Below are 25,635 nucleotides of genomic sequence, written 5' to 3' on the forward strand. Positions count from 1 at the left end.
CCTCATTCCCTAGGACCAACTAAGAAAGAAAATGAAAACAATAATAATTAAAAAAAAAAAAAAAAAGAAGTGCCTCCTTATGACAAAAAAAAAAAATATATATATATACCGGTTTCTTCTAAATCAGGAGTGTTCAATCTTTTGGCTTCCCTGGGCCACACTGGAAGAAGAAGAATTGTCTTAGGCCACACATAAAATACACTAACACTAACAATAGACAATAAGCTTTAAAAAAAAAAAAAACTGCAAAAGAATCTTAATGTTTTAAGAAAGTTTACGGATTTGCATTGGGCCACATTCAAAGCCATCCTGATGCAGCCCAGGATGGCTTGATTGAATAAACTTGTTCTAAATCAGTGAGCACTTATTAACTATCTACTTTGTGGCACTATTAGCGCTGGGCACTGTGGAATTAGAGATATCCCTGACCTTTAAAAGCTTGCAGTCTCTCTGGGGAAAGAAACAGATGCAAAGTCTGAATTATAATGCAAGACAGTACATTATGACATCCTACAACAGGGGAATACAGATGATCTGTGTTGAGCAGAAAGGGAACACCGCACAGGCTTGAGAATTCTGGGAGGCCTTCATAAAAGAGAACACAGGCTAAGTCTTAAAGAATGAGTAACTTTCTTTGATGTTATCTTTGATTATTTTCTCTCCTTTGTCTCCTGCATTCAGTTGGTCGGTCACCAAGGCCTATCAGTTCTTTCCCAGTGACTCTCACACCAACGGTCCCTTTCTTTCCAGTCCAGCGGCCATTATCACAGTTCAGCCCCTCATTGCTTCATGCCTGGAGGTGCCCTAACATCCATTACTTGTTTCCTTGCTGCCAGCCTTTACCTTTTCAATCATGCTGTCTGCCTCTTTGGGATTAGATTTCTTATTTTATCATGTCACTCTAGTGATTCATTCATTCCAATTTCTCTTCAACTAATATTTATTGTGTATCTACTATGTGCCAGGCACCACTCTTCTAGATACTAGGGATTCAGTGTTGAACAAGATAGGCAAGAAAAATCCCTGCCTTGCCAGAACTTACATACTAGTTTAAACAAAAACAAACAAAAACCTGTAATGGAGACCTTTCACTTTAAAGATAAGAGTGCAGGCCCAGTGCGGTGGCTCACGCCTGTAATCCCAGCACTTTGGGAGGCCGAGGTAGGCAAATCACTTGAGATCAGGAGTTCAAGACCATCCTGGCTAACACGGAGAAACCCCATCTCTACTAAAAATACAAAAAAAAAAAAAAAAAAATAGCTGGGCATGGTGGCAGGTGCCTGTAGTCCCACCTACTCAGGAGGCTGAGGCAGGAGAATGGCACGAAGCCAGGAGGCAGAGCTTGCAGTGAGCCGAGATCGCGCCACTGTACTCCAGCCTGGGCAACAGAGCAAGACTCCATCTCAAAAAGAAAAAAAAAAAATTAGCCAGGCATGGTGGTACATGCCAGTAATCCCAGCTACTTGGGAGGCTGAGATAGGAGAATCGTTTGAACCAGGGATGGGGAGGTTGCAGTGAGCTGAGATCACACCACTGCACTCCAGCCTGGGTGACAGAGCAAGACTCCGTCTCAAACATAAACAAAATAAATAAAATAAAATAAAATAAAATCCAGACTCTCCCCAGAAGGCCCACTCCATTTGTCTCTCCTTGCCCTCTTGCCACTTTCCCAAAGGTCTCTTCAGCTGGGCTCACCATCCCCCACATATACCGCATTCATTTCCAACTCAAGCTTTCTTCCTGCCGATCTACCTGCCCAAATCCTTCAGAGCCTAGTTCTAGCTCCACATCCTCCCCACCCTTCTCTCATGTTAGCATTTTACATATTCCATGACTATTCATCTATTTCACATGCTGCTGTTTTTCTCCCATCCATCTGACGAGAGTGCAGACTTCTGGAAGGCTACAACCCTGTTCTATATTTTCCATCCAGACATCCCTATGGTACCTGGCTCAATATCATGCAAATAATAGGTTCTTTCTTTTCCTCCTCCTCCTCTTTTTCCACCTAACAATAACAATTAACATCTGTGAAGCACTTTACAAAAGTGTTTTCAAATACATTATCTTCCATAAGCTATACAATACCCTTGATTCAATCATGAGTAAATATTTAATGGATTAATAGGTCAAAAGAGGAAGGCACTGCTGGTAAAAGAAATCACACCAGTAATTGTACAAAGACAGGAATGATCCCAGTAAGTGCAGAAGGCAGCAAGAACACAGCCTAGCTGGAGAGAGAGTAAACACTCTAGAAAATTTAGATAAAAGAATAAAGGTAACAGAAAACAAAAACAAAGACAAAACCCACCCCACTAACATATTAGCATTTAGGTGTATTTATTTCTAGCCTTTCCAGAAACATTTTGTTTTGCAAAGCTGTAATAAATGTCCATAAAATTTTGTGTCCTACTTTTTTCACTTAACATTCTAAGCACTGTTCCCTGATGCGACATAGTCTTCATAACAGCCATTTGTAGTGAATGCATAATATCCCAGACTGACTGCATCCTCATTTACTTACCCGTTTCTCTATTGTTGGACACATGTTGTTTCCTATTTTATATGATTATAATAAGCACTGCAACAAACCTCTTCTGCAGAGAGAAGAAATGAAAAGAAGCTGGATCTTTGGTGAGACCTCAAGCTCGTCTATGCAGGCTCACTTGAGTCTAAAATGTCTCTGAACTTTTCTGTCACTTCAGCCAGTAACACTGGTCCTTTGTTGTTTAAACCAATTGCAGTCACATTTTCTCCAACTTGTAGCCCATGTTATCCTACCTAACACAAGATGTTTGAGGGCAAGACCAAATTTGTATTGTTCACTGCCGTGTCCCTACCTGAATCCTTGGTCAAAGACACAGTGGCCTGCAGAGAGCAGGAACTTAATAAATATGTGCATTGAAAATAATATGAAGGCCGGGCGCGGTGGCTCAAGCCTGTAATCCCAGCACTTTGGGAGGCCGAGACGGGCGGATCACGAGGTCAGGAGATCGAGACCATCCTGGCTAACACAGTGAAACCCCGTCTCTACTAAAAAATACAAAAAACTAGCCGGGCGAGGTGGCGGGCGCCTGTAGTCCCAGCTACTCGGGAGGCTGAGGCAGGAGAATGGCGGGAACCCGGGAGGCGGAGCTTGCAGTGAGCCGAGATCTGGCCACTGCATTCCAGCCTGGGCGACAGAGCGAGACTCCGCCTCAAAAAAAAAAAAAAAAAAAAAGAAAATAATATGAATTTATTTACTTGCTGTTGAGATGGAGTCTTGCTCAGTCGCCCAGGCTGCAGTGCAGTGCCACAATCTCAGCTCGCTGCAACCTCCGCCTCCTGGGTTCAAGTGATCCTCCTGCCTCAGCCTCCTGAGTAGCTGGGGCTACAGGCACACACCACCACACCCAGCTAATTTTTGTATTTTTAGTAGAGACTGGGTTTCGCCATGTTGGCCAGGCTGGTCTCAAACTCCTGACCTCAGATGATCCACCCACCTTGGTCTCCCAAAGTGCTGGGATTACAGGTGTGAGCCACTGTGCCCAGCCAGAATATGAATTTTTAATGAACTATCTATTCTTATCCTGACCACTGATCTAGTAGAATCTTAGTATTTGTATCAATTTGTTTGAGCTGATCAATAAAAATGTTGCCTATTCACCACATTTGTCACCAACAAGTCCTCATTCTTTGGGCCTTTAGTTTAATTCAGAAATTTTACATTTTTATGAACTAAAAATGTTTTCCTTCATGACCTTCAATACTAACATTCTAAATGTATCTCCTTTTGGATTTGATATTCAATTGTATTTTCTTCTAGTTTTTCTACAATTTGTAATATTTAATTAATTTATATAGAATTTAGGTATGCCGCTTAGTTTCTTTTTCCCAATTATTATTATTATTATTATTATTTTGAGATGGAGTCTCACTCTGTTGCCCAAGCTGGAGTGTGGTGTTGCAAACTTGGCTCATTGCAACCTCTGCCTCCTGGGTTGGAGCAATTATCCTGCCTCAGCCTCCGGAGTAGCTGGGATTACAGGTGTGCGCCACCACGCCCAGCTGATTTTTGTATTTTTAGTAGAGACGGGGTTTCACCTTGTTAGCCAGGTTGGTCTCGATCTCTTGACCTCGTGATCCACCCATCTGGGCCTCCCAAAGTGCTGGGATTACAGGCGTGAGCCACTGCGCCCGGCCTTTTCCCAAATTTTTAACCAACTGTTCAAATGCCTTTCTCCCCGTTAAGTTGCAATGCTTCTTTTATCCTTTTCAAATGCTTATATTGTATAATTGGGTCTATTTCTGCCTAGCTAGTCTCTTAAATTGATGTATAAGCTATATAATGTTTTGCTATTTGCCAAGACTAATAATCCTCCCAAATTAGCTCTGCCTTCAAAATTTTCTTTACCATTTTCCCATGTATTCTTCCAGATGGAATTTTAAAATAATTATATCCAGTTCTAAAAAGACTCTATTGAATTACAATGTAACTCACTGTAATTACACAAAGCCTAAAAATAAAGAATTGACATCTTTACCATTTTAAGTTTCCATCCAGGAAAATTTTTCTTCATTGTTTTCCCATCTTTCTCCAGAAAATCTGGTCATTTTCTTCACATAGGTCATTGACATTTCAAATAAAGGTTATGCCTAGGTATTTTCTATCTGTTGTTATATTTTGCGTTGTTTTCTAATTGAGATACTGCTGGTGTGTATAGGAAAACTTGCTACTTGCCAAGACAGTCCACCCTGCTCTAATTGTCAATGGATTCTTTTGTTTCTTAGCTATCTCCCTGCAACTACCCGGCACCATCCAGATTCTGCCCTCTGGAGCAAAACTGCTGCTGCTCCTCCCAAGGGACCCACCTTCTCTTTGGAAACTGCTATCATCCTTCTTTTGTCCTGGCTAAATAGCCCTGACTGATAGAAACAACACTGCATTTGGGGAAGATTCAAATGACAGTGGTAGGGAGGGTGGATGTGGGGCAGATAAGAGGCTGGAGGTGGAGATCAGCAAGGACTGGCTTCAGTGGTCATCTAGGCTTCAAGAGATGAGTTGAGACTGTGAACATGGGAAGGTGCACTTCTGAGATACATTCCTTTTTTTTTTTTTTTTTTTTTAAACAGAGTCTCACTCTGTCTCCCAGGCTAGAATGCAATGGCGTGATCTCGGCTCACTACAGTCTCCACCTTCTGGGTTCAAGCGATTGTTCTACCTCGGCCTCCAGAGTAGCTGGGATTACAGGCGTGCGCAATCACACCCAGTTAATTTTTGTATTTTTAGCAGAGATGAGGTTTCGCTATGTTGGTCAGGCTAGTCTTGAACTCCTGACCTTAGGTGATCTGCCCACCTTGGCCTCCCAAAGTGCTGGGATTACAGGCATGAGCCACCACGCCCAGCCCAAGAGATATTTCAACAGAGGAAACATGAGGACCTGTTGACAAACTGGATTTAAGGGATAAAGGGACAGGGAGCAGTTTGGAAGGAAGTCCATTTTGGACCTCGACCCTGAGATTACAATACAGTCAAGGACAGAGGTCTGTCCTCTAAACCAGTGTTCTTCAGATTTGTTCCCACAGTAAGAAATATATTGTACATAGCAGGCCAGTTCACACACAAGCACATATGGACAAATATAAAACAGACACAGAACCGGGCGTCATGTCTCCCGCCTGTAATCCCAGCACTTTGGGAGGCCGAGGAGGGCAGCTCACCTGAGGCCAGGAGTTCCAGACCAGTCTAGCCAACATGGTGAAACCCTGTTTCTACTAAAAATAGAAAAATTAGCCGGGCATCGTGGCACACGCCTGTAGTCCCGGCTACTTGGAAGGCTGAGGCAGGAGAATTGCTTGAACTCGGGAGGCAGAGGTTGCAGTGAGCCAAGATCATGCCACTGCACTCTAGCCTGGGTGACAGAGCGAGACTCCATCTCAGAAAATAAATAAAATAAAAACAAAACAGACATAGGGTGATAAAACTCCTGCAGACATATACAAGTTTGGGCCTGGAATCCTAGTGAGAGGAAGGGCTGGGTGTATAATCAGCACTGAATTGATAGATTGAGTCACAAGTACTAATGACTTCCTTTCCCTCAGCTGTCTGAGGTCCTGTGGTCTAAGACTTGGCGACCAACACCTTTTAGGAAATTAATTATCCTGCTACTACTATCCACCCTCAATTCTGTGTCCCAGGGGGCTCCAGGAGAAGAGAAATTCCAGCAGAAAGGCCACACACATTTTGTGTTTAAAGTAGGTCTCACTGCCACAGAGCATGCTGTGCTAGAAATTACCTTTAAGAAACATCTTTATCTTCAGCCTGGGTATGGATTTTCCTTGGAGAAAGAGGGAATAGGGAATATTTAGTCTCCAACTTTGGAGTTTCAAGGCCATCCTGCTTAGAACTTGGACAGGGAAGACAGGAAACAATTTCTCCTTGCAAAGCTAAAGTCTTAAATTGAAGTGTGAAAAAAGAGGCCGAGGGCCCTAGGCTAACACCTGTTGTTGAGTCATAGACTGAAGGAGCTCAGGCCCAAGCTCAGTGATGCTTGGCTCTGAGGAATGAGGAAGCCAGGGGATTATTAGAAGCCCTGCAGAAAACAGCAACACACACTAAAGAGCTGGTTAAAGAGGGAAAGCTGCTTGCTTTTCCAACCCAAAGGTTGTTACCCTTCTCAGTCAAATTAAGTTGCCTTTTTTTTTTTTTTTTTTTTGTGATGGAGTCTCGCTCTGTCGCCCAGGCGGGAGTACGGCGGTGCAACCTCGGCTCACTGCAAGCTCCGCTCCCGGGTTCACGCCATTCCCCTGCCTCAGTCTCCTGAGTAGATGGGACTAGAGGCACCCGATATCACACCTGGCTAACTTTTGTATTTTTTGGTAGAGACGGGGTTTCACTGTGTTGGTCAGGCTGGTCTCAAACTCCTGGCCTCAAGTGATCCGCCCCCCTCAGCCTCCCAAAGCGCTGGGATTCCAGGCGTGAGCCACTGCGCCCAGCGTAATTAAGTTGCTTTAACTCCTGTCATGTCAGAGCACCTTTCCAAAGTGGAAACACTTCCCAGTGGGACATTTCATAGCAAAAGGTACTTTTAAATAGAGATGAAAATGAGCCAGTCAATTCTTGGCCTTAGAAACTTAGTTTGAAAAAAGTTCCAGTGCACCATTTGCTTGAAATACTGTGTCACTGCCAGGCTTTTTCCTGTGCAGGGGAAGGAACAGACGAAGATGGGGAAGACAGGGGCAGTTGTTCGGCAGGCAGGGTGCTGCTGCTGCTTTTCCCATGCTGGGCTGACGCTCCAGGTTTATAGGACGCTGTTGATGACGGCTGCATGTCTGAGCAGCTCTCAACATCCAGCTCAAAGAAACAGGCCTTCATGGCAGAGGTCCCAGGGAATCAGACTATCCTCCCTCCACAAAATATTAAGGCAGCACAGAGGAGCTGGCTTACAAATGACAAAACATAGGCAATAAACAGGCCACTGAAGCCAGGAGCACCTTACTGGCCACACCCTTTCTTCAGGCCCTGAACACTATCTCATCCTCCTTCAGTCCCCCATTCTCCATCGCTAATTGACAAGATAGCCAAGATACAAACTATATTTCCCAGACTACATTCCCTTTCCAAGCCCCCCCGCCGCCCCCGCTCCCCTGCGGCATGCCTCTATTCTCTTTGGCTGTGGTGTAACTAAACTCTAGGAAATATACACCAGTGGCATGTTTTTGTCCAAGGACTCTCTCAGACCCCTGGTTCGAGTCTCTGGAATGCCTCCAGACCTCTCCATTATCTGCAACACAAATCTCAGTTCCTCCCACTGAGCCCAGGATGCCCGGCGGGAGCCTCCGTTTCGTGTAGGGCAGCACACTCACTCCAGTATTCCTCCAGCTCTGAGTCTTCTTGGCACCTTGGTCAACCCCGCCCTGCTTCCATCCTGTTAATATTCTGAGAGCAAGTACAGTCTAGATCTACCCATGCCAAACAAGACTGCCAGAGAAAGAAGAGAGCCACGGGTGTCAGAAGACAAATCCAGGTTTGGAAAGGAAAGAGGTTTCCAATGCGTTTGAAGCCTGCGGTGTGAATTGGCTGAGAAGCAGGAGAAGGGGGAAGAAGAGAAATCAGAGAAAAATATACACTCTTTCAATTGAAGAAGAGAACTGGGAGCTAGAAAGGAAATAAGCCAGGGATGAGGGGGTGTTGTGTTTCTGGTTTCTTTGGCCCAGAGAAGATTCGCGTAAATTCAGCTATGTCCCCATTTGGCCCTGCAGTCAACTGCCTCCTTGGCAGAAAGAAAAAGAAAAATCATGAGACTAATTGAATGATGCCCAGAGACAGCCAGAAACGAACCCCCTTGAACAGCTGCAGTCAGCATTTCCAGGGTGCTTTTCATTTCTGCAAAGGGCATGCAGTTACTCATCTACCTCCAGTGCTGCTGGGTCTATCTCTATGTAATCACAGGACTCTACCTTTGTCTCTTCCAAATGAGACACAATGCGGCCAAGCTTAGGGATCCTACAAGGCCACTGCTCCAGAGAGGGTCAAAGCTAAAGTTAGGGGCTGCCTCCTATAATCACGACTCAGACCACGGAGCTGAGCTGCTTCTAATACCTCTATAAATGCCACGAAGTCCTCATGTCATGGCATTTGGGATGTTTGGACCACACCTCCCACATGTGGATAACAGGGTGCCCATCTTCCAAGAAGCACAACAATTTTGTTCTTTCATCCCCCCTGAAAAGTGAAAGGAAACCAGACCAGGAGGTCAAAAGAGACACATTAACATAATTTATTAAATTCGCCACACAAAGAATATGCCACAGACAACAATATCAGAATGGGAAGAAACATGGAGATCACCTGCTCTGACCCCCTCATTTTACAAATGAGGGAACTCCCTGAAGTCCCCGGGCATTGTTATGGGCAAAGCCAGAATGTGAGCCCAGTCTTGGGACACAGAAACACACAGACTTAAGGCTTCTGGTTGTGAGCCACATAGAGCCTAAACACTTAATCCACATTTGTTTTGAATTTTTCTGATTCCTATAGTAGCATACTCTGATGCCTATCTACTTCTCAAGGCTGTAGGAAGAGCCCTAAAGAAAAACACCATGGGCCGGGCGCAGTGGCTCAAGCCTGTAATCCCAGCACTTTGGGAGGCCGAGGCGGGTGGATCACCTGAGGTCAGGAGTTCAAGACCAGCCTGGCCAACATGGTGAAACCCCACCTCTACTAAAAATACAAAAATCAGCCAGGCGTGGTGGCATGCCTATAGTCCCAGCTACTCGGGAGGCTGAGGCAGGAGAATCGCTTAAATCCGGGAGGCGGAGGTTGCAGTGAGCTGAGATCGCGCCACTGCACTTCAGCCTGGGTGACAGAGTGAGACCCCGTCTCAAAAAAAAAAAAAAGACAAGAAAAAAAGAAAAACAATAAAAAAAGAAAACCATGATGACCTGCAGGGTCATTCAGAGCCAGAATAAAAGACTAATTATGAAGCAAGGAGTTCGGAAGGGCTAGTGAAGAACTCATCTGGGCCCCAGAAGAGTCCTGATTGCCCTTTTTCTCCAAACAACATATACTCTGACCCCAAAGCCTCAGGGAAAGTATACTCACCTTCCTGAGCTGCAGATCAAGTTTGAAAGAGAAAGGGAGAAGAAACAGGCAGAGGAAAGAGAAAGATTTATAATAGTGTCACTCTGACAGCTTTCCCAGTTTCAAGCAAATCCAAACATTGCAAGAGAAGGCTATAGAACTCTGGTATTATATCAATCATGAGATGTAAGCAAAACCACCAATAACTTAGCAAAATAAATACAAAGAGGATTTTGCTGGGACTGGTGGAACCCAGTGGAAACAGTTTTTAGGCTCTGGGTCAAGAAGACTGAGGTGTGCCTGGTGGTGTGCACCTTAGGGAAAATCCCTAAAGAGACTCTTAGAGTTTTCACAGTAGAGAGAAGTCACACATAACTGTCTGTAGCCCTAGAGATTTTTTCTGCAAAAGGCTACTCCCTGAATGTACATGCCCTACTCCCCAGAAAGACACCACCACCCAAAGCTTAGGTTCACTGGCTCTCACCAGGCCTCGCCAGGTAACTCCACTATCTGTCTGCAGGAGGCCAGGTCCCCGTAGGCTGCAGGTGGAGCAAGTAGAAAAACAAACAGTTTGTTGCTAAGAACTGAGCTGTGTTTGTGGAAGGAACTTCATTCCCCCAGGACACTCTCCAATCACTCTGGACATCTGTGTCTCCAGCTTTTAGGGCTGAGGCAAATCTTGTCAACTCTCCCAATCTGATGAAGGCCTGGCTTATGGGGCAGCCAGAGTCCAGTCTACAACAGAAGGGAGGCTCTCTACAGAGAAAAATAGTCGCTGTAGGAATATAGATACTGCCCTGTCCTGCTCGCAGGACAATGTCTTCCAAAGGGCTGCAGTTGCCTTGAATAGGTGCTCATGCTCTGTCTGCCCAGCATAGAGTGGCCAGGAGCTTGGGAATGGTGAGACACAGGAGCCCTAAGTCCTGGGTGCAGCCAGGGGACAGTCAGAAAGTCAAAGTCAGCGCTAACAGCCAACAGGGGCGGTGGGCTTCTCCGAGGCAGAGGCAGCAGCAATGGCAGCATCCATCTCCAGGCAGCTCAGGTTTCCACCACTCGGATGACAGGCATGGGCTTTGGGCTGGGGGGCTTGGATATCCTAATACTGAAAAGAAGGTTGGAAACACTGAGCTGTGCTGGGAACAGCTGTGTTGTGGCCCACCCTTCACAGAGCCTGTGGAATCTTCACATTTGCCTCTGGAATCTTACACTGCAGTGCCGGCTGATCACTTGGGTTCCAAGTGCTTTAAAATGGTAATTATTCAGTGACATCTAAGAGAAGATTTGGGGCATGATACATGTGTCTTGTAGCAAGGGTGAAGAAAAGAGAGGGGCAGTTAAACAACTGAGAAGTGGATATAGCTGTGATTCTCGATTTTGTCAAGATCACGGGTCCTTTTCTGAATCTATTAGAGGCAAAATACCCTCTCCCTAGAAATATGCAAACAATATAAATAAATTTTGTATACCATTTCAGGTGGTTCATACACCTCTAGAAGCCATTCATGGACCTCCTTGGGCTTGTGGTAACAGGTTCTACCCTAATTGGGTTAGAAAATGGTTCTGGCAAACAATGGGTCAGATTAGAGACTGAGGGAGGAAAGTTGGATCTAAAGGGGCCTTGTTCTTGCCCGAGCGCTAAATGTTCCACATAGCTCTGTCCCTCCTTCCCCCCTCCTCCCTGGCCCCATTCTATCTACACGTGCTCACTCACCTGCCCGGGTTGTCTGTCTTGGCCCGGGCCTGGGTGCTGAAGTTGCCATGACTGATTTGTTTTTCTATCAGGTGTTCCATCCGGTCGTGCATCTCTAAATTCTGTAACACAATCTTAGGGGTTGGAGTTGGCCTTTTTCTGGTTTCCCAGGTGTCACATTCACCTAGTGCATTCTGGTCTCTCCGCCTGTGTTTGTGCTGCTGTTGCCTCTACCCCCACCATGTGTGCCACCACCTGGATACCGTCTTGCCTCGTCTTCGTGACCATAGATTGCGCTTGTCCTCCAATACCTGCTCCTCTGTAACTCTGTACAACACTGACGGACTGATGGTTTCCTATATATCCTCTACATACAGTTCTTTTTTTTTTTTTTTTTCTTTTTGAGACGGAGTCTGGCTCTGTTGCCCAGGCTGGAGTGCAGTGGCCGGATCTCAGCTCACTGCAAGCCCCGCCTCCCGGGTTCCCGCCATTCTCCTGCCTCAGCCTCCCGAGTAGCTGGGACTACAGGCGCCCGCCACCTCGCCCGGCTAATTTTTTTTTGTATTTTAGTAGAGACGGGGTTTCACCATGTTAGCCAGGATGGTCTCGATCTCCTGAACTCGTGATTCGCCCGTCTCGGCCTCCCAAAGTGCTGGGATTACAGGCTTGAGCCACCGCGCCCGGCCCAGTTCTTTTTTTTTTTTTAGAGATAGAGTCCCACGCTGTTGCCCAGGCTGGAGTGCAGTGGCGTGATTATAGCTCACTGCAGCCTTGACCTCCTGGGTTCAAGTGATCCTCTCCCTTAAATCTCCCAAGTAACTGGGCTACAGATGCATGCCACCACATCTGGCTAATTAAAAAAAATTTGTTTTTCAGAGACAAAGTCTCACTAAGTTGGCCTAGGTCTTGAACTCCTGGCCTCGAGCAATCCTCCCACCTCAACCTCCCTAAGTGCTGGCATTACAGGCATGAGCCACTGCACCTGGCCCCAATATATAATTTTTTGTCCTCAGTTGAGATACTCACTTGCCTTTGTTGATATGCTATTCTATAAAGCATTCTTTGGTCTTTTAAAAAATACATATTTTATCTCTGACTATAGACTGCAAACTCCCTAAAGATAACCCTCTCTCCCATTTATCTCCCTCACTACAAGGGATCTTCACAGAGTGTTTGCAAAGTGATCTTCGGGTAGTCAACAGATAGGGAGGGCCCTGTGGCAAAGTGGAAATTAGACTAGGAAGGCAACTCGTTAGATAATCTAGCCCTGGAAAAGACTCCATCTATATGAATGCCTCCTCCTCCTTCACAGCCCAGCACCACTGCCAGCTCCTTTGCAAAGCCTGGAGGGTCAGAATTAGCCTGCGTGCAGCCATGGCATGTGGCTTGCACCAGGATGACATGTCAATTGAAGGTGGGGTGGAGGGGGTCATCTCATCATTGTTAGCAGCTTCCTGAAGGTTCTCAGAAAATGTTTACTCAACTGAACTGAAAGTCAACCAACCACCCTGGGTATTCACTTCAGAGAGCAGCGAGACATGACAAAGACCCCTCCATAACCTCTGTCTCCCTTGTGACCACCTTCTCTTCAAGAGCCCCGTTCCCCTGCTGGGCTGCCTAGCACACACACCTCTGCCTCCAGATAGGCGATTTTCTCCTTGAGCTCCTGGATGGTGGCGTCCTTTGACTGGATCACAGCTTTTGAATTCTGGAGCTGCAAAGGTGTGGGAGACACTGGAGCTCATTTTGCAATGACTCATTACACACTCACCAGACTTTTCACCCCAGCTGCTGGGGAAGCCAGCAGAGCCCTGCAACTCCATATGACTTCATTAGCTTTTCTACAAAAGCTTCCTTTCAGTCAATATTAAACTCTTGATTATCCCAGGGGCGGGAGTGAGGAGTGTGTGAGGGGAATACCACCCTGAGAATCCAAAATAATGAATGACTCAAAACCCATTCCATTTGGTTTTGGAAAATACAAATTATTTTTTCATTCGAGACATATTTATTGAGTACTTACTACATGACAGACTCTGTTCTAGATAATGGAAAACAGCAGTAAATAAAACAGACACTAATGAGCTGACATGAAGCACATATGACCTCCCAACCTCCCAGTTACGGGGCGTTAGGCTCCCAAAACAATTCTGCAAATCGACAAATCCTTAGTATGCTACCCTCAAGCTCAGGTGGGGTAAGGCAGGAAAGCAGCCATGAGGCTCAAAGACTGATAATCTGCACAGATAACAGAGTTTATTATGACTCAACTACTCATTTACCCACACTCTTCACAGAGTATATGAGAAATTAACCTTTTCCTTCCTTTCCTATTGGAAAGCAGAGGCCAAATGGCAAACAAACAAAACAGCAGGGGAAAGATAGGAGAAAAGCAAATCCTAATAACCCGAACTCTGGTAATTGGTAGCTATAAATGTTTGACATGGGAAATGTATGAATATAAGTCAAGCTCCCTAGGAAATAAGAGCATAGACTTGGGGTGACCCCCCGAGGGCAGGTTATAAACCAAGCCAGCTTACCTGCTCTATCATTTGCCGGACTTTCCGCTGCTGGCTCTTGAGCATGTCATCCAAGTGGTGGATCTTCTCCCGCAACCCAGCCACTTCCTTCTCCAGGGCAGCAGCCCTGGGGATAAAAACCAGAAGGCTGAAGCAAGGGAACAAGATGACTTCTTTACCCAGTCACAGGAAGAGCCTTGAGCTTGGGAGCTTCCCATTAATATGATTCCCTTTGCCTGATTCCCCAGGAGGCTGCCCTGAAAAGTAGGTGGTGGGTACCTTAGAACATCACATTGGAAGCACTGAGGTCAGGAGTTCAAGATCAGCCTGGCCAACATGGTGAAACCCCATCTCTACTAAAAATACTAAAAGTAGCCAAGTGTGGTGGCGTGTGACTGTAATCCCAGCTACTCAGGAGGCTGAGGCACGAGAATTACTTGAACCCAGGAGGCAGAGGTTGCAGTGAGCCAAGATGGTGCCACTGCACTCCAGCCTGGCCACAGAACAAGACTCTGTCCCACAAAAAAAAAGAACATCACATTGGAAGCATCATCAGGGATCACCTACTCCAAGTGAGGAAACTGAGGCTCGGAAAGGTTAGAAGGGATAAGTCATTCTGGAAAACTCTGGAGGGTAAATCTAGAAGCAACAGGTAGATGGTTCCAGGAAGCCATTTTTATATTAACACAGGAAAGACTTTCTCAGTATTAAAGCTGTCAGAAAGTGGGCAGTCTCATGTGTAATAAACTCTTCATTACTGGAAAGATTCAAGTAGAAGCTAGTATCTTCCCCACCCCACCTTTCTTTTTTTTTTTTTTTTTTTTTTTTTTGGAGACAGGGTCTCACTCTGTAGCCCAGGCTGGAGTGCAGTAATGCAAACATGGCTCACTGCCGGGTTGACCTCCTGGGCTCAGGCAATCCTCCTACCTCAGTCTCCCATGTAGCTGGGACTACAGGCACATGCCACCACACCTGGCTAATTAAGAAAATTTTTTTTGGTAGCGACGGAGCCTCACCATGTTGGCCAGGCTGATCTCGAACTTTTTTTTTTCTTTTTTTTGAGACGGAGTCTCGCTGTGTCACCCAGGCTGGAGTGCAGTGGCGTGATCTAGGCTCACTGCAACCTCCACCTACCGGGTTCACGCCATTATCCTGCCTCAGCCTCCTGAGTAGCTGGGACTACAGGCACCAGCCACCACACCTGGCTAATTTTTTTTGTTTTGTTTTTTGGATTTTTAGTAGAGACAGGGTTTCACTATGTTAGCCAGGATGGTCTTGATCTCCTGACCTTGTGATCCACCCACCTCGGCCTCCCAAAGTGCTGTGATTATAGGTGTGAGCCCGGCCTCAAACTCTTAAACTCAAGCAATCCTCCTGTCCCTGCCTCCCAATGTGCTAGGATTACAGGTGTGAGCCACCATGCCCAGTTGGAGCTGGGATTATTATACTCAACACCATCAAGCTGTTGGCAGGGATTTGGAGGAGGGAGACAGGATTGCTCCTTAAAGCCCCTTTACACAATTTTGCTTCTAGGTCTCCTGATTCCCAAACCACTGTTGCTTCCTTTGCATCTTCTAAGCAGACTGAGCCAAGATCCCCCAAAGGGCAGTGTAAAATAATGAGAAATATATAATGGGTCTCCGTCCCGGTTCCTGCCATACAGCTCCTATGTTTTGTTATAATATTTGGTCACATTCCCTGGTTCCTGAGCCTTGGAATCTCCAAGACTGACGAGTGTCTTTCTGTATGCTAATGATGACTGGTGGCTGGGGTCCCTAGACAGCTTCAGGACGGGGCTAGTCAAAAGACCAAGGCATGATTAAAGGGTTGAAACTTTCAGCCCCACAATTCCCGCTAACGTCTGGGAAAGGGACAGGGATAGGAGCTAGAGACTAAACTAATCACCAGTGGCCAATAATTTAATCAATCATGCCTATGTGATGAACCTCCCCGTAAGAACCCAAAACAAAGGGGTTCAGAGCTTCCAGCTTGGTTAATGCATCCACATGCTGACCTTGCCCTATGTACCTCATCTGTCTGTTGATTTGAATCCTTTATCATAACCCGTAATAATAAGTGAAATGTTGGCCAGGTGCAGTGGCTCACGAATATAATCCCAGCACTCTGGGAAGGTGAGGTGGGAGGACTGCTTGAGCCCAGGAGTTCGAGACCAGCTTGGGCAACATGGCAAGACCCTGTCTCAATGAAAAAATTTTTAAATTAAAAACTAAGTAGGCCAGGCATGGTGGCTCACGCTTGTAATCCCAGGACTTTGGGAGGCCAAGGCGGGCAGACTGCCTGAGGTCAGGAGTTCAAGACCAGCCTGGCCAACATGGTGAAACTCCATCTCTACTAAAAATACAAAAAATTATCCAGGCGTGGTGGCACATGCCTGTAGTCCTAGCTACTCAGGAGGCTGAGGCCGGAGAATTGCCTGAACCCGGGAGGCGGAGGTTGCAGTGAGCTGAGATTGCACCACTGCACTCCAGCCTGGGCAACAGAGTGAGACTTGGTCTCAAAAAAATAAATAAATAAATAAGGAAAATGTTTCCCTGAGTTCTATGACAGCAAACCCATTACAGCAAGTTATCAAACCTGAAAAGAGGATATGGGAACCCCTAATTTATAGCCAAGTTGGACAGAAGTGTAGGTACCCTAGACCCCACCACTTGTGACTGGCATCTGAAGTAGGGGCAGTCTTGCGGGACTGGCCCTTAACCTGTGGCTGTGCACTAACTCTGGGTTATCTCAGAATTGAATTAAAGTATAGGGTACCCAGCTGGTATCAACTGAGAGTTGGAGAAGTGCTTGGTATGGAAAACCCATATATTTGGTGTAAGAAGCGTTATGAGTAGAGGAACAGTCTTGTTTTAGTCAGGTTACTTGGGAGAGTATCAGGGTTTGGGCCCCTGAAGAATCCATCACTCCCCAGTTCTGCCTGAGGAAGCTGACAAATGCATGTTGCTTGGGGTACCATGCAACCTGAGCTACCCCTTATCCTTCCTAAACTCCAAGCATTCTAAATTTCCACTTTTAGCTCTCCAATGCCCTACTTCTCAGTCTCCTTTTATGTAGAAATCAGCACGTACTTGACACAGCTGTCACTGCCATTCCCAAGCCCTGGCTTCTGATTATCTAGCCCTTTTGTCTCTCTTGCTCTGCCCATGCGCACCTACCCACCGAGGAAGGAGTGCTGATTAATTCTGACATTAATTCTGATACAAAGTCCAGTCAGAAAGGAGGCTACAATATGACGTGTGTATGACATGCCAGGAAGGTCATATCTAGGTTATTCTAAAGGAGAGAAAATGCTTCCAGAAGACTGAGGGGCCCTAAAGGGCAAGAATTGTGTCTGTTCTTCTTAGAATTCCTTAAAAGGCCCTTCAGATAATGTCTTGTTGAACTAAAAAAGGTCCACCTTATACGATGAAGATCAAACCAAATATGCTGATGTTAAATGTGATTTACCATTTGAGGTCTTATTTATTAATTGCCAACAGCATAATTTTCAAATTCCTGAAGATCTAGAAGGCACAATCTTTGCTCTGTAGGTTTCATTGGTTGTCCGGGGCCTCTGATTTCCTCTGATCAGAGAGAATTTGCAAAACCCTCTCACCTTGGAAGTAGAAAGGATCTCAGTGATCACCTATGGGACTCTGCTGACAGGTGGTTCTCAGTTTCTATCTGCATTGCTTCAAGTAACAGGAAGTTCAGTATCTCCTCATGAAGCTGCTCATTCCATTTTTCTTTTTTTTTTTTTTTTTTTTTCTGAGACGGAGTCTCACTCTGTCGCCCAGGCTGGAGTGCAGTGGCCGGATCTCAGCTCACTGCAAGCTCCGCCTCCCGGGTTCACGCCATTCTCCTGCCTCAGCCTCCCGAGTAGCTGGGACTACAGGCACCCGCCACCTCGCCCGGCTAGTTTTTTGTATTTTTTAGTAGAGACGGGGTTTCACCGTGTTTGCCAGGATGGTCTCGATCTCCTGACCTTGTGATCCGCCCGTCTCGGCCTCCCAAAGTGCTGGGATTACAGGCTTAAGCCACCGCGCCCGGCAGCTCATTCCATTTTTCATCAGCATGACTGTTAATCAATTCTACCCTCAAACAGTTTACAGTCAGTTTTTGTTTCAGCGGGGAGGAAACGAAGGCATAACATATCCACCGCACTAATCTGTGGAATGACACACAGCAACAGCAGATGCTCCACCAGCTCTTGCTTGCCCTTGGCTCTAAAACTGTGAAAGCCTTTTCTTTAGGTTATTACCCCATGGAAAATGAACTCCCTGGAGATGGCGGCCTCCCAAATGGTATCTCTTGGGTGGGGCTCCACCCTGAGCAAGCTCATGGTGAGTCAGAGCTGGAAGATCTGACATCAGCACCAGCTTCCTCCCCAGACCAGGCCACCACAGGAGCGACAGGCTGCATGGCCCGCCCTCCCCTCCCTGCAACCCAACTTCACCGTGCACAAGAGCCAAGCCCTTACTTTTCTCGTTCTGCTTGGCAGTCAGCATTGTTGCTCCGAAGTTCCTCTAGGGCCACCTCCCCTTCCCTGACTTTCGCCAGTAAGGCCTGATGCTCCTGGGGGGGCCACAAAAGAAAATCTAGGATGAGAAGATGGCAACAGTCTCTGTGTTTGGGGTGAGATGGGTGCCAGGCTGGGACTTAGCCCCTGCTGGGCCTGGACAGCTGCCAAAGAGCAGCAAGATGAGCTGGTTTGATGGGGCGCCCTCCCTTGACGAGGAGAACCCTTCCCACTCTCACTCAGCCTCACCCAGCTGCCCTGAGGCAGAACCCAGCCCTGCATCATGCAGGCCCACTCGCCATCTATGGTTGCCAGTCCCTGAGAAACCAGGACTTCAAAAGGGGCATCTGTACAGGAAACTAATGTGGAAATAGGATCAACGCTAGTTACGGGGAGGTTAATTCCTTGAAGGCTAAAAGATGTTTGAAGGGATCTGCCAAAGGAAGCTGTGAAGTGTGCTTTTCTGGAGACGCTTGGAAAAGAAGGGTCTTGGCAACCGCTTCAATCCACCCACAGGCCCCTTCCAGCCCAGGAGTCCAGGCAATGACAACCAAGATCCCCCAGTTACCGTCTCCATCCCTAGTAAGCGCCTCTGCAGCTCTCCAACTTCTGCCTCTTTCTGCTCCACTCTGTCCTCCTCTCTCTGAAGGGCCACATTACTCTGTTCTGCTTCTCTCTGGTACCGGCTGAGTGTGACCTAAAACACGGGACAGGAATATGTTAAATGGTGTGGAAAAAAGAACAAACATGGAAAAAAACCTTAGAAAAGAACCCAGGAACCTGGGTGGCTCTGGAGCCATGACAGGAGAAAGCTGGTGACACTGATGGGCACACCACCACCTCCCCTTCGCTGTGCAGGACCACCTCAGCACTCCAGCAGTATAAGTCTATTTCCAGGGTTAACTGGCTCACAGTTGATTGAGGTCCACTTTAAAGTGACACCTGGAACCCACAAGCACCACTTTTCAGATAGGTGACTCCTTCAACATCCCCATGAACCCTTCACCACCACCCAAGCTTAACCCAATGTTGTGGCTTTCCTACAAATTCAAAAGCAAATAATCCCAGGGAGGATACCTCCAGCTCCTTCCTTCTGTCTCCTCAACACCTCCCACCCTCACTTCCAGCAATACAGCCCACACACGACAGCCAAAATGGCACCTGGAAGGGCTACTAAGCATCAGGAAGAATTCATCTTATTTATTTATTTATTTATTTATTTATTTATTTATTTATTTATTGAGACAGAGTTTCACTCTTGTTGCCCAGGCTGGGGTACAATGGCGCGATCTCGGCTCACTACAACCTCTGCCTCCCGGGTTCAAGTGATTCTCCTGCCTCAGCCTCCCAAGTAGCTGGGATTACAGGCATGCACCACCACGCGCAGCTAATTTTGTATTTTTAGTAGAGACGAGGTTTCTCCATGTTGGTCAGGCTGGTCTCGAATTCCTGACCTCAGGTGATCCGCCCGTTTTGGCCTCCCAAAGTGATGGGATTACAGGCGTGAGCCACTGCGACCAGACAAATCTGTCTTTTATCAGAGATGAGAAACCAATTTAGAGAGGACAGAAGCAGAATGTTAGAATGAGAAAGCAAAGAACTTGCCTCCTTTCTTCCACCCTTACGTCTTTCCAACTCCTACTCATCTTCCAGGTCTCACTTAGATGACCCTTCTTCCAGAGAGCCTGTGGGAGGAGCCCCTCCTTCGTGTGCCCAGGGAGAGGACACACAAGGAACACACGGCCTTCCCTCTCATAGCAGTGAACAGATTTTGCCCAGTCACTGTGTGCACCCTGAAGTAGACTGTCAGTGTCCTGATGGCACAGACTGAGCACCATTACACTTCTAGAGCTCCCATAGTACCTCGTATGCAGTAACTACTCAATAAAATCATGAGTGGAACTGATGTTCATCTAATCCAACCCTCTCCTTTAACAAGTAAAGGTCAACTGACCTATTCAAGGTTACCCAGCTAGTGAATGACAGCCAGTGCTAGGACCCAGATACTTCACCATCCATTTCAGTGCTTCCCAGGTACCTCACACTGACTGCTCATCATTTATTAAAAAAGAATCCAGGTAACTTCTGGAAAGCCTAGCTTAGCCAGCCCTGGGAAAACAGAACATCAGCAGCCAGTTTGTCCGGCCCTTCCCAAGGTCAGAACTGGGGAGGAGAAAGTACAGCACACGGTGATGTGTGATGGGATGTGTCTATGCTACACACCAGCCCTGTCCAGAGCAAACTCACTCTCACTGCAAATCCTTCTTGACAGCAAGCAGCCAGTAGAACAGGAAACCCGTGCTTAATGGCAAGTTATTTTCATGGTAATTGATCATCTTGCCCTTCCTACCCCGAGGTTCAGAAAACTAGACCAGGGAGTCCAATTCACTAGGAGAGACTGAGACAAGCCTTCAAATGACCCATATTAACCTGAAACAGGCCATTCCCATAGGCAGGAACTTAAAAGTAAGGCCTTTCATTTCTGTATGTAAATAAACACTGCACCGAGGTTGATGTGAGCTCAAGCACAGTGTTAACAAGGCCATGGTCCGATTCTTGCACCCCACTGTCGGAGCAAAAGGTTAAAAAAAAATACAGACTCCCCTTCCACATTTGACTCCGTAGCTCCAGCCAACCCTGCCCCCAAGGGAACCTCTTAATTATAAAAAGGTTGCCAACCTAGCCCAACAGTGGGAATGACCCAAGGAGCATCTCCTTTTTCAAAAAAAAATTACTCATGTATTATATTATTTTTTAGACAAGGTCTCAATCTGTTGCCCAGGCGAGAGTGCAGTGGTGTAATCATAGCTCACCACAGCCTCCACCTCCTGGGCTCCAAAGATCCTCCCACCTCAGCCTTCCAAGTAGCTGGAGCCACAGGCTTGCTCCACCACACCGGGCTAATTTTTTTATTTTTGTAGAGATGAGATCTATGTTGGCCAGGCTGGTCTCAAACTCCTGGGCTCAAGGATCCTCCTGCCTCAGCCTCCTGAGGGATTACAGGTGTGAGCCACAGCGCCCAGCAAGAAGCATCTCCTACTGCAGGTGGTGCTGCATACTATGGGGTTAAGAAAAATAAACCCTTCTAAATTCTGGACAGTGGGCTACAGCTGTCAGGGTACTTTTGCTCAGGCTCTGAAATCCAGAGCAGCAGACTCCTCCATGTGTGATTAAAACCAGCAAGTATTTCTGTTAATTTCCACAACTTCATAATGCCTCTCAATGCAGATTTTTTTTTTTCCAAAATTCACAACCTGGTCAGTGCTAGAGCCTCAACCTTACTTTCCTCCCGTTTTGTTTGGAAAAGGTAGGAAACAGCTGGTCACCAACTGATATATCACCAACTAAATTATACAAATTGTGGAATCTGAAATAGATGCAACATACCCCTTCACCACACAGCTCCTTTGTTCTGAGATGACAAACTAATTTTAATATTACCCTAAGTCCAAGCTATTTACAATAGGAAAATCTCCTTGTTAAACTGATTGCTAAGAAAAATATAGACAATTTTATATTTCTAAAACCCTTCAGAATAATCAAGTGCCCTCACATATATTACCTCACTCGATCTACACAACAAACTTGTAAGGTGTATTTCATTAACCCTTTTTCCAAAAGTTGAAATAGATGCTCAGAGAGGTTAAACTACTTGTTCTAATAAGACTTCGGCTAACACAGTTTATCATCCTTGGTGCCCTTCCTCCTCACCCCCAAGCCTCCTCTCAAAAATTCTCCTCCTCAGTTCCATGAAAATGAAGAGTTCAGGCTGGCGTTTCTCTTTTTACCAGCTCCCAGCATGCCTACGCAGGATATAACCCTATCATAACATATTTATGACACAAAGAATATGTTACTTGTGGAAGAACAAAAGCAGGTAACAAATGGTTAACTTCACACAGAGCAGTTGGAAAACTGCCCATGGGCCAGGTGTGGTGGCTCATGCCTGTAATCCCCACACTTTGGGAGGCCGAGGCACGCAGACTGCTTGAGCCTAGGAGTTTGAGACCAGCCTGGACAACATGACAAGACCCTGTCTCTACAAAAGGCACAAAAATTAGACAAGCATGGTGGTGTGCACCTGTTGTCCCAACTACTCAGGAGGCTGAGGTGGGAGATGGCTTGAGTCTGGGAGGTGGAGGTTGCATTGAGCCAAGATTGTGCCACTGCACTCAAGCCTGGCAACAGAGTGGGACCCTGTCAAGAAAGGAAAGGAAAGGAAAGGAAGGGAGGGGAGGGGAGGGGAGGGGAGGGGAGGGGAGGGGAGGGAAGGTTGCATTGAGCCAAGATTGGGCCACTGCACTCAAGCCTGGCAACAGAGTGGGACCCTGTCAAGAAAGGAAAGGAAAGGAAGGGAGGGGAGGGGAGGGGAGGGGAGGGGAGGGGAGGGAAGGGGAGGGAAGGGAAGGGAAGAGAAGGGAGGAAGGGAGGAAGGAAACTGCCCATGTACCTTGTTTTATACTCAAAGAATTTTCTAGAAAACATGGAAGACCTCACATATAGTAGGGGGCTTTACTCTCCATTTATAGACTTCTGTACTATAACAGTAATTAATATACTCATTCCAGGCCGGGCGCGGTGGCTCACGCCTGTAATCCCAGCACTTTGGGAGGCTGAGGCAGGTGGATCACAAGGTCAGGAGATCGAGACCAGCCTGGCCAACATGGTGAAACCCCGTCTCTAATAAAAACACAAAAATTAGCTGGGCATGGTGGCACGTGCCTGTAATCCCAGCTACTTGGGAGGCTGAGGCAGGAGAATCGCTTGAACCTGGGAGGCGAAACTTGCAGTGAGCCAAGATTGTGCCACTGCACTCCAGCTTGGTGGCAGAGTGAAAAAAAGATACTCATTCTAGACCACAAAGCTCTGCAAAGCTGAGTCTAGAGCCCAAATCCTCCAACTCGATGGGTGCAGTTCTTTCTACAACAACACAGATTTAGTCACTCATCCAGTCCACGTTTATGAAGCACCTATCTAATACCAGGTATTGCGCCAGACACTAGGGACGCGGGGGTGACATGCCAACAGCAGTCCTTGCCTGCACAGAGTCTCAAGAGCCCAGGGATTCTTACCACGACACAGACAGAAATGACTTCTGAATCACTGGCTGCCCCAGATGGGCACCACCCTCAAATTCATCAGAACAGAGAATCCCAAGCTGACCTTTGAACTATGGGCCGGCCTTGGACAGTAAACAGTATAAACGTCCAGGAGAGGGAGAAGCAGACAAGCGTTCCAGGCTTCACAGTCTTGTTTTCCAGTTTGTGGCACTCAGCCAGAGAGACAGGAAGTCCAAGCTGAGACATCACTGGCACCTGTGTTCAGTAGCCCATCCCTTAGGGTACCTTCTCCCCAAATCCCAAATCTCACCTCAAAAGCCACACGGTCTGACTGGTGTTGCCGCTCGGCCTCCTGAAGCTTGGCCAGTAAGTCCTGCACAGTCTTCCTCAAGCTCTCAACATCCTCATTTATACAGGTGTCCACCTACAGCCAGAGCAAGGAAGAGAAGAGGAAGCCATCAAGTTTCTGACTCAGTAATAAAAGTCCCCTCCCAGGCACACACTGGTTTGGACCATCTCGTCCAGACCACCCTCACAAAAGAACTGTCGTCACACAAGGGGAGAGTTACCTTAGGCAGCCAGGAATTCTGAGTTATTCAATGAAACATTGTCCTTTCATACCCTAAAGAACCCTGCTAGCCTCAAAACACCCAATTATGGCCGGGCGCGGTGGCTCAAGCCTGTAATCCCAGCACTTTGGGAGGCCGAGACGGGCGGATCACAAGGTCAGCAGATCGAGACCATCCTGGCTAACATGGTGAAACCCCGTCTCTACTAAAAATATAAAAAAACTAGCCGGGCGAGGTGGCGGGCGCCTGTAGTCCCAGCTACTCGGGAGGCTGAGGCAGGAGAATGGCGCAAACCCGGGAGGCGGAGCTTGCAGTGAGCTGAGATCCGGCCACTGCACTCCAGCCTGGGCGACACAGCGAGACTCCGTCTCAAAAAAAAAAAAAAAAAAAAAACACCCAATTATTTTAGGACATGCTCAGTAGTATTTCACTTATGTATCCACTGATTGATTTCTTGGCGACTATGTGGCCGCTGTCTCTACGTGTGTGTCCTATTTCCCTCTATCCGCCTACAACTCTCTGAGAGCAGAGACCATGTTCCCCTTTGGACTACAGTTCCCACAGGACAGGGACTATGTCGCACCCATCACAAAGGGAGTGGTCCAAAAGCACATCCTTTACCATTCTCAGCTTTTGGCACGGAGAGCAGCATATAAAGGGTTACTGATGGATGGACAGGTTTATGGCAAAAGCATGCAATGAGTCCAGGAATCTGATTCGATGTGGAAAACGGTGTCTCATCGAGGTAACTGCTCAGTCTCTCCCAGACACACCCAACCGTGGGCTGGTGGTTAGGGATGAGCTAACACGTAGGGTCTCGCCCCCGTCTCTGCTGCACAGGCACCAGACACTTCGATTACGAACTCCCTGTGAGTCTGACAGAAAAATCTCTCCCAATCTTGCACAGTGGGAAGCAGCAACGCCTTCAAACCAGAGCTCAGAGCTCTCGGCTGGGAGGAGGGAGACAGGGTCCCAGTCTCTGCATTATCATCCTGTGGGTGACAATGAAGAAATGAAGTCCTGTGGGCCTTCATTTCTTTATCTGTGAGGCAGTAAGTACACTCCCTACCACACCCTGCCTTACAGGCTGCCTCAAAACCAGGTAAGATAACATCCGGTACAGCTTTGAGCTTGTGAGAAGAAAGAGGCCAAACAGATATTACCAGGTGTTATTGTAATTTGTTGCCAACAATGTATTTGCCAAATATGGTGATTCAAAAGAAGGAGAAAGTCCAAGCTTCACATCTAAAGCAAGTGGTTAAGAATCACAGCATTCCAAATCTAGATGTCATAAGTTATCCAGTCAATTTCCCTAAATCCTCACCTGAGCCAATGGGCAGGTGAAAATGTTTTAAAAGGCTCCTGGAACACAACTATTATGCACTTATTTCAAAGAGTGTTCTCATAAGGCTGTTTAATGGCATGGAAAACTTTCATGAAAATATTATTTCATCGTGTGATATAATATGAAGCAAAAAAGTAAGTTATAAAACTACACGTAGAGGCAGAAGCAATGAACTAGATTTTAATACAGCAATTTAGATAGATCCTAAAAAACATGGTACCAGGGAAAATAAGAACAAGCTACTGGGTAGGCTGAGGTGGGAGGACTGCTTGAAGAAGATATAGCACAAGTTCATCACGTATATTGAAACATTTTACAGACATATTTAAAGCCATATATTGAATTCATTAGAGTGAGTGCCTCTTGCAGGA

General features: G+C 46.7%; 1 protein-coding gene and 1 long non-coding RNA gene across 10 annotated transcripts in view; both read right to left on the reverse strand.

Moving 5' to 3' along the window:
- LOC114670750 (uncharacterized) lies at positions 1-3,090 on the reverse strand. Its single transcript, XR_003720457.2, has 3 exons — positions 2,525-3,090; positions 110-160; positions 1-19 (listed from the first exon to the last, which is right to left on the reverse strand). It is a non-coding gene; the product is annotated as an uncharacterized LOC114670750 (long non-coding RNA).
- Positions 3,091-8,735: 5,645 nt separating this feature from the next.
- The window catches only part of TUFT1 (tuftelin 1), a 44,356-nt gene continuing 27,456 nt past the window's right edge, over positions 8,736-25,635 (reverse strand). For 5 of the 9 annotated variants that reach the window (XM_015152159.3, XM_015152144.3, XM_028828974.2 and 2 more), the window contains 7 exons: positions 23,661-23,774; positions 18,859-18,987; positions 18,252-18,346; positions 13,793-13,898; positions 12,883-12,966; positions 11,274-11,374; positions 8,736-10,664 (listed from right to left, as the gene is read on the reverse strand). In XM_015152159.3, the coding sequence (XP_015007645.1) occupies positions 10,601-10,664; positions 11,274-11,374; positions 12,883-12,966; positions 13,793-13,898; positions 18,252-18,346; positions 18,859-18,987; positions 23,661-23,774 (693 nt within the window). In that variant the 3' untranslated portion in view covers positions 8,736-10,600. Of the gene's footprint in view, positions 10,665-11,273; positions 11,387-12,882; positions 12,967-13,792; positions 13,899-18,251; positions 18,347-18,858; positions 18,988-23,660; positions 23,775-25,635 lie in introns of all 9 variants that reach the window. The other 4 variants (XM_077947071.1, XM_077947033.1, XM_077947054.1 and 1 more) reach the window with 1 other exon arrangement.

This window comes from Macaca mulatta, chromosome 1 (assembly GCF_049350105.2).
Source record: "Macaca mulatta isolate MMU2019108-1 chromosome 1, T2T-MMU8v2.0, whole genome shotgun sequence".
Taxonomy (NCBI): Eukaryota; Metazoa; Chordata; class Mammalia; order Primates; family Cercopithecidae; genus Macaca; species Macaca mulatta.